Genomic DNA, 9853 nt, shown 5'->3' on the forward strand with positions numbered 1-9853 from the left:
ATAAAAATAAATACCCCAGGTATTAGTCTAATCCTCTTCTTAGTTTCAATAATCATTTGTTTTAAGGGATCAATTTAACTATTTCAACTAATTGAAATAAGTAGTTGCCAAATTTTAGAAGAATTTTTCTTCTTTCTTTTTTAAGGAGAATCTGATTTTCTCTAGCTCCAAATGCTTCATTTCATCTCTCATCAGATTTATATATGTAGGGGCAGATTTCTGTTTCCAGTTTAATAATATTAACCTTCGTGCTAGTAGACTGACAAATGAAACTATGTTATGTTCCGCACTGTTTTTAGCTATCACAGATTCGGCAATGGGTTAACCATTTCAAGTGTGAAAAGCCCTTTAGTGTTAAAAATGTCCAATTCTGATTTTTTTCCCCCTCATTTTAACATATTCACGCTAATGCTCAAGTCTATGACAAGTCATACTTGCAATTATAACAAATCCTCATCTGTATTAGCCAGCTAGATAATATAACCATGGTGACACATTAAAATAAGAACAATTTCCAACAGCACTTTTCAATACATCACTGAAGTCCAAATGTTGAAGTGTTCAAGGCATAAAAGCACAAAGGCATAAAATGACATGATCATTAGATGTGGAATATTGTATATTGATGATAACACAGCACCATCCCAATAGGGGAGGTGACATTATAGTCAACTGGCCCAAAGCTCTCACACTGGACCACATCAGGTCATTCTTATTGTTGTACTCTATATATATTTACCCTGTATATTTTTCTATTTGACTGTTTCTCTCTCTTGTTTTCCATGTCAGACCCTAGTTAGGTTGCTGTCCAGTAGAAAGCCATTACTGTACAGCTATCAGACGTCTTTACCACACCTGCCTGTACCTTCCATTAAAGACACATTGGAAAGAGTGAGTTAGTGCAATGTAAATTAAATTGTGTGCACATAATGTGCATGAGTCTGTGTTTGCTGGGAAGTGAGTGATGAAAAAAAAGTGATGATAAAAATTGGCAGGGTTCTTGGAGGTTTGGATACCAGTGAATGCTATCTCAGCCGTTCTCTCTATTTCAGTATCTTGAGTCAGTGAAGCCACTGCTAGATGTGGCTGGTTTTCAGCGAATGACAAGACTGGCTGCTGAGTTTGAGAAAAGTCTGGGTAACCACCTACAAAAATACCTCAAACTTAAAGCACTGTGGGCCACAAACTATGTAAGTGCTGAACAATTCTGAACAATTATTTTCTGGTCAATGTCATAACTATCATCAGTCTTATTTATTATGAACATATGGTTACATACAATACTATAGCTGATTAAAATCAAGTAAAAGTGACAACTGATAATTGATAAATAATGGTAAAATGGTATCGAATCGTAGATGATTAAAGGAATAGTTCAATCAGAAATGAAAATTTGCTCTTTACCTTCAGGCCATCCAAGATGTAGATGAGTTTGTTTTTTCATCATAACAAATTTGGAGAAACGTAGCATTACATCATTTGCTCACTAATGGATCCTCTGCAGTGAATTGGTGCCGTCAGAATGAAACATCAAGTAATCCACACAACTCCAGTCCATTAATTAACGTAGCGAATACACTCAGTTTTTAACTTCACTAGAGATTAATTGATTGACTAGAGTTGTGCGGATTACTTGTGGAATATTGTGATGTTTTTATCAGGTGTTTGACTCTGACGGCACCCATTCACTGGAGAAGGTCTATTGGTGAGCAGGTGATGTATGCTAAATTTCATCCCTTTTTTTCCGATTGGGAAACAAACTCATCTGCAGCTTGAATGGCCTGAGGGTGAATACATTTTCAGCAAATTTTCATTTTTGGTTAAACCATTCTTTGAAAACAACTTTATCAAATTGGCAATAATTTTCTAATGTGATCTGAAGAGCTCATTTTAAATTGACTTGACATTTTAAATAGGTTGCAAATAGATGTCCCAGCATTCTGTTGAATAACAACTCTTTAATAGCATTTTTTTAAAGCAATGTGCTAATGCTAATACTCTCATAGCCGACTGTATGATCATGTGAATGGTGTGTGTGTATCAGATCAACACAGCGATATTATGAACCTTTGGAGATCTTTAATTTGTAATAGAGTTATTTTGTTTTTTTTATAGACATTTGATTAGGATAATTTAGTCTTATGCAGAGTCAGAATGTTAATTATTTTATTGTATCATCTAGGTTAGTGACTGGTGGGAAGAGTATGTTTATCTCCGGAGCCGGAGTCCCATTATGGTCAATAGTAACTATTATGGCATGGTATGCGAGCCTACACCATTACTCATTGTCACTTTCAATAATCTAATGCTATGAAAGCAAAGAAAGGAAAATCTCACCCTGCGTTTGGTTATGCACAGGATTTTCTGTATGTGACACCCACGGCTACTCAGGCAGCTCGAGCAGGGAACACTATCACAGCCCTGTTCCTATATCGCCGCAAAGTCAACCGAGAGGAGCTCAATCCTGTATGTGACAAAACTTTGTTTTTAGGTTGTGTTTTTTGTCATGATTTTGTAAGTGGCATCCATGGCTAATCAGACACTTATGTTACGGTTCAACTACCTATATGTATACAAAATATGAATTATAAATCAGTTGTAAATACAGCAACACTGTCATACTCCTGTATTGTTCAACTGAGAATATTTTGAACAGTTTTGCTGTAAGTCTTTGAGATCCTGTACTCTGGTTCACCTAGAGTCGTATTCCTGGTACAGTCATACCGCTGTGTGCAGCTCAGTGTGAACGCATGTTCAACACCACACGCACGCCTGGAGAGGAGACGGGTACACACACACACACTCATAGAGACACAAATACACATAAAAAAGTGATCTTATGTCACTGACATAGTCTTGTGATCTCTCAGATGTGCTGCAGCATTGGCAGGACAGTGAGTTTGTCGCCGTGTACCACAGGGGCCGGTATTTCAGGTTATGGGTTTACCGAGCAGGACGCCTGCTGTCACCCAGAGAGATCCAGTATCAGATTCAAAGGATCTTGGATGACCCCTCACCTCCTTCTCCAGGAGAGGACAAACTCGGGGCACTGACAGCAGGAAACAGGTCAGATTATTAGAAAATCTATGTCTGTGTTTGCTTTCCAGAAGGGGGTGTTATGGGATTTTATGTCAAGCACAGGTACCCAGAGAGTATTTGCACATGTATTTGCACATATTTTTCCTGATTGCCTACACAACAAAACTGTGAGCGCTTTTGAGACTCTGTGGATCTTTAACACATGGTTTAAATGATGGCACATGATATCATATATTTGAATACTGTTATCAACAGTAACTTTCAAAGACACTGAATGTGCACATTTTTGTGTTTTCACATTTTAATTATATTTCATTATGCTCAAATGGGTTATACTCCATTGACATTCCGAGGATTTTGTGGAACTGTTTTTGAATTTTTTTGAGAGTGAAAACTAGTGGTCGAACGATATGGATTATTTGATGGCTGAAGCCGATAGGGTGGCCAATGGCCGATATATGATATCGCACTACTGAATTTAAAGATAGAAAAAACAGATGCATAGCAATTGTTGAAATTAAATGTATATTTATTTAATTTATTTACTCAATTATATAATTTGAAAAAGAATAAATATGAAAAGTAACTTGATAAAAATATGGTCTGTTGGAATTCTTGATTCTGATTGGCTGGAAGGTGTGCAATAAAATTGTTTAATGCACAGATAGTTCCAGTCAGTTTGATCACAGTTCTAAATGAATGCGCTAGCCTCAAAAATTAGTAACCATAGTAACTCAGTGACAGTTGCACACCGATTGTAAACATTTCGTATTTTCTATGTCATTTAACTTGTATGGTGAATACGGTCATTTTGATTAACGGGCAGAGGCCCAAGATAAACTTGACCTGGAGAAGACGTCAAAAAAGGAAAGTAATAGCGAAAAGCGGTACAAGGAATGAACACTAGAAGAGTAGTAATCTGATATGTTTGTGCACACTGGGAATCATATTTTTTCAAATAACTTAGTGCTAATTTTACATACAGCACACAATGAATATGACATGAATACGTCATGGCTGCAAAAAAAAGCAGTTTGAAATCAATCATGCGTGTTTAGTGAAAGCACTCCTCTCCTGTACGCATCCAATTCACATGTTTTTATGCAGTCTACAAATGCACACTTCAGAGAATCTCACAGCTACATTCAACAAAATTTGCAAGGTTAGTTAAATGATTATTAGATATTCAGAGACTTGTTTAAATGAAATACATATATGCTGAATGCTGACGGTAGATGACAAAGTATTGTAGCATTTGCCTTTCTGTTACTATTAATCGAAAAGCAAAAGCTATAATACTTTTTCGTATACCTTTACTAACTTTGTTTAAAAAAAGTTCTGTATAATAATATATTAGTCAGAACTGTTAAACAAAGACAGTAAACTTAATGAATATGGAGAACGGAGCTCCATGCGCACAGGCAATGACAAATATTGTCCGATATATCGGCATTGGGGACCACTAGTGAAGACTCCCTAGAGGACAACAAATGAAGAATGCTACAAACAGAATGATGCATCCTCAGGAGACAGTAACCTTAGAAGAGTATTTTTTTAAATACTGATTAGGAAGTAACAAAGTTTTTTATATATTATGGTAACAATTTACATTAAAGATGCAGTAGGAGATCTTGGAAAATGCTAACTTTAGCCTGATAGCACTGAAAGCGAACGTCCCACCCTCCCTGCAATCGCCGTCCAAAGCCACGCCTCCTGAACGCATTTACACTCACAGACCAGAATACCAGAGACAACATTACAATAGGCTACATCAGCGGTTCCCAATTACAAAAAATGTTTCTGAAGACAATCACCTATTGCACCTTTAAGGTTTCATTTGTTAACATTACTTGCACTAGTAAACATGAACAAATAATGAACAATATTTCTACAGCATTTATTAATCTTAGTAAATGTTCATTTCTACATTTTAATACATTTAAATACATTTTTAAAAATCAAAAGTTGTAACATCATTAGTTAATGCAGTGTGAACTAACATGAACAAACAATGAGGATATGTATTTTTATTAACTAACTTTAACAAAGATTATTAAATGCTGTAAAAATATAAACTGTGACTACATACATTTTTAACATAACAAAAATTAAAGTTATTTTTAGTTGGATCAAACAGTGAAGGAAAAGCATCATCAAGTGTGCAGTATACTGCACATGGGAACTCCTCCGTGATAAAAAGCGATAATATAAGAGAGTTTAGAGTTTTGTTTATCATTTTTGGTCCTTACATACTTCCATTTTTGTTTTTTATAGACTTTTAATATTACTCTATAGGAAATGCTATAAAGAATGAGTAGATCAATAATGCAATGTATTATAACAGCTGCGCACCATTCAATGTGAATATTGCACTTATTAACCTTTTAAGGTTCACTTATTAAGTTCATTTATTAAGTTAGATTGTTTACAAAAGTGAATCCATCAGTTAATCCATTAACTGCAGAAATTTCTGTAAACAGTGTGCAACACTTTCAGAAAAATTCCCTCACCATATTTGCAATAATTTTCACAATTTTATTTTAAAGCTGCAGTCCGTAAGTTTTGCCTCATTGTCGCCATCTCTATTTGAAAACCTGCAATTGCAGCTGTGTGCGGAATTATCTTCCTTGCATGGGTTGTGGTCCGGCACGGCTGGCCTACTTGCTCAAATATTGATTTCGGATCATTTTTAACCAAAAAAAGTTACAGACTGCAGCTTTAACAGTTAAGGACTTTTATAAATCATTTCATAGCGATTGCACTTACAAATTATGTCACTATTCACTCACTTACCTTTATCATTCAAAACCAGTATGACACAAATTATTTACACTGCTCTTTTCCAAAAAACTAATCCATAAAGTGACCAGAGTAGGGGCTGTCAAACTCCATAAAACATCTTAAAGTATCCTAACTATAGTGTAACTATAGTGTAACATGTAACATATGCCTTGTTTTAAAATTCTTCTTAAGTCATCTTAAAGCTTTGTGTGACCAGCAGACCCTTTTTTATTTGTTTATCTTGGCTCAATTTGCTTCTCAATGTTGCCTCACTTCACATGTCTCTGTTATAACCAAAATGTGCACTTTCTGAAAAGTCGATTCAGATGGGAAATGTTATTTCTACATGACCCTGGAGTTTGTATAAAAACAGTAAATAATTACAGGCTGAATGTTCTCCAGGGGCCCGTTTCAATAAGGAGGTTCAACCAACTCTGAGTTAAAACTTGAACTCTGAGTTGACTTACTCTGAGATGGGAAACTCGGTTTCGGTTTCAGAATAGCTGAATTAAGTTAGTTCAATCGACTCTGAGTAGGTTGAGACTGAGTTTAGCGCGTACACCACGACTATGAAAAGCCATGATCAATGGAGCTCCGATATTACGATTCACCATGGCAACAGCTCCCGATAGAAAGACATCTGCATACTTCAGTCAATACAAGTTTAGTTCTTATAATATCACAGGTGAAAACTAAAATATAATAAAATATAATAATAATAATAATAATAATTTAAGTGCATTTTTCTTATTTTATAAATGATCTGCCAATAGGGTAAGAAAAATACTGCAGCGGATATTTACACTAAGTGGAATTAGCATACTTTCTTAGCGATAGATCCTATTTACAGTAGGCTATAAGTGCAAATAGCTCTAGATGCTATTTACACTTAGTGAAAACAGTGATGTATTCTATTTACCATGTAAAAGTAGCAGTTCTTTGCAATAAGTGTAAATAATAATTAGATGCTATTTATACTGTATACTGGCAGATACATACTATTTGCACCTTAGTATTGTTGTACATTAAAAGGATGCAATAATAACATAGAGTGTAAATGATTATATTTATTAAAATTATAAATACTTTTATCATTATTAAACACTCGTTAGGCACTTTACTTCCACTTTTAGAACATTTTCTTCATTTTTATTGAAAATAAATTCTAATGTGATATGTGATGGGAAAAGTGAGAAGAACGAGTGGATCATCCACCATCATCCCCCAATTAAATTTTAAAAGATAAAATGGATAAAATGTCCGTTTTTTTTTTTTTGGTCCTGTTTTTTTTTTTCATTGACTTTTACTAAAGTATAGTAGATTGTTATTACCATTCAATGTTGACTTGAATGGTTGAGGATTAAGTGCTTGGGTCTTCAGGCATCTTTTGAATATAATATGTAATTCATCTGCTCATGAAAGCTCCATCCATCATCCAGAGAAAGTGCTGAAATGTGCTGAAAAGAGGTTTTGTGCATCATTGTGATGAGAACACAAAGATATTCATCAAAGTCGGGCCCGGTTCTTAATCGCTATAGAAGGGTGGGCGGGTAGATATCCTGAGTAGGTGATTTTATTTTTTATTTTTTTGTGGAGGGTGGGGAGGGGGTGAGATACAGTCTAGAAATTTAGACTGTAGATATTGCTATTTTACTATGCAACTTATTGCAGTGTTGTTGATATATGTACACTGAAAAAAGTGCAATATCATGCTAAAAAAAAAAAAAAAAGTCTTAATAGTTTGCATCACTGGATATTGCTGGTCGTTTATATCATTGTAAAACAATTGTAAAACAGCTATTACACGTTTAGCTACTTTGTACCTTCACTGAAGAGCCACACTCGGTTTCTGTGAACAGTAAGGCCCGCCTTCTTTGATTTGATTGGTCATCTCAATCATTTTGACATTGATGAGCGCTGTTAGACGGCTGGAGTTGAGGCAGACCAGAAAATGTAGATTTTATAATGCAACAGTTTTTACTTTTATCCTATGAATATTCTGAAAGAAAACGCTTCGTGAGCCGACTGTTGCTATATAGTAATGAACACAACTTTCATCGCATAAGCTCTTATTTCAGTGTTGTTGTTTGTAACATTGTGGTCATTTAAGCAGGCAGTTTGTTTCTTACATTCAATTTAACAGCATTAACAGCAAGTAAAAATAGGTAAGCTTTCAACTGAACTGTATACATGCATTTTAAACGCTTATACTTTGTTCTTGCCCCGTCCATGCAATAAATGAACGTTATAGAATAAGCGAGGTTTTCTAGAAAAATAATTCAACTGCTCGGGTAATTTCAGTGGTAGGCTAAGGCACATATTCATGCAGATACGTATTAAACTCCCGTAATTCGCACACTGATAGCGCGCAAATATTACGAGGCTGAATTCAGCTTCTTATTCGCAGCTTCTTATTGACGCTAGCCGTTCCACCTTAAAAACGCTTCCGCTTCCGCTTATTCACGCTTGACTTAGGGACCGTCTCTATTTGTCTCTTTTTCAGAAACGAACAATAAACAATTTTAAAATGTAAATAACACCAAGATAAGAGTGAAAACGGGCAATCAACATACGTTAATTATTGAACGTGCATGTCATCCTTTGAGTGCGGTAATGAAGGTTTTTTTTTTTTTATCTAGCCTCTTATGAAGAGTTCATATGACCCAGCACCTGTGAATTGAGGACTCCAGATACAAAATGGTGACATTTTCATTGCTTTAAAGGGGTCATATGATGCTTTTTTAAAGATCATTATTTTGTGTATTTGGTGTAACAGAATATGTTGACATGCTTTAATGTTCAAAAAACACATTATTTTTCAAATACTGTACATTATTGTAGGACCTCTATGCCCCGCCTCTCTCAAACGCTTCGTTTTCTACAAAGTCCCTCCTTCCGACAAGACACATTTCATTACACCAAATACACAAAATAATGTTCTTTTTAGCAGCATCATATGACCCCTTTAACTGAATGAGCCATTGCATTGTTGGTTACTGTACCGTGTTGAGAGTTTCACAGGGTGCTTATACCCAGTGTGCTTATCCATTATAAAAAATAAATAAATAAATAAATGAAAATAAAATAATATATATCTATCAGACATGTTTACTGTACCATTTAGAAGATGGACCTATATATATATATGACATATGTAATTATACAGTTGAAAAGGCCATTGCACCGATTGCCCAATTGGAGGCGCATTGGAAATTATGGACCTATACATTTTACATATATGACAATATAGACTTGAGCTATTGCATTCATGACATTTTTAAGCATTTTTAAGTTATGGACCTATTGCATTGAAATTGCATTATTGGCTCAATTGGTGGCGCTATATCTCAGCTTCCTTTGAGGGGGCGTTAAAAGTTCCACTGAGGTCATATTCCCAGTGCACGTGACCGTAACCACGCACATTGTCAGACATTTTTACTGTAGCATTTTTAAGTTATGGACACATAAATTAGGCTGATATGACAATACAATCAGAGTAGAAATTGCATTATTGGCCCAAATGGTGGCGCTATATCTCAGCTTCCTTTGAGGGTGCGTTAAAATTTCCAATGAGGTCATATTCCAAGCACATTTTCAGACATTTTTACTGTAGCATTTTAAAGATATGAACCCATGAATTTGGCAGATATGACTATACAGTAACAGGAGAACACTGCATTACTGGCCCAGTTGGAGGCACTATATCTCAATTGCCTTTAAGGGTGCATTACAATTTCCACTGAAACCTAATTCCCAGTGTCTTTGACTGGTAACATGCACGATTTCAGACATTTTTACTGTAGCATTTTTAAGATATGGACCCATAGGTTTGGCAGATATGACAATACAGAAACAGGAGAACATTGCATTACTGGCCCAGTTGGAGGCGCTATATCTCAGCTGCCTTTGAGGGTGCCTTAAAATTTCCACTGAGGTCATATTTCCAGTGCACTTGACTGTAACCACGCACATTTTCAGACATTTTTACTGTAGCATTTTGAAGTTATGGACCCATAAATTAGGCTGATATGAC

General features: G+C 35.4%; 1 protein-coding gene across 1 annotated transcript in view; it reads left to right on the forward strand.

The window, feature by feature from the left end:
• Window positions 1–9853, forward strand: part of cpt1a2b (carnitine palmitoyltransferase 1A2b) — a 34532-nt gene that overhangs the window by 7012 nt on the left and 17667 nt on the right. Inside the window, exons 5-10 of the mRNA XM_016487789.1 lie at window positions 790–891; window positions 1053–1190; window positions 2183–2260; window positions 2359–2466; window positions 2700–2787; window positions 2871–3066. Of these exons, the coding sequence (XP_016343275.1) occupies window positions 790–891; window positions 1053–1190; window positions 2183–2260; window positions 2359–2466; window positions 2700–2787; window positions 2871–3066 (710 nt within the window). The remainder of the gene's footprint in view (window positions 1–789; window positions 892–1052; window positions 1191–2182; window positions 2261–2358; window positions 2467–2699; window positions 2788–2870; window positions 3067–9853) is intronic.

This window comes from Sinocyclocheilus anshuiensis, unplaced genomic scaffold (genome assembly GCF_001515605.1).
Source record: "Sinocyclocheilus anshuiensis isolate Anshui unplaced genomic scaffold, SAMN03320099.WGS_v1.1 scaffold813, whole genome shotgun sequence".
Lineage (NCBI taxonomy): Eukaryota > Metazoa > Chordata > Actinopteri > Cypriniformes > Cyprinidae > Sinocyclocheilus > Sinocyclocheilus anshuiensis.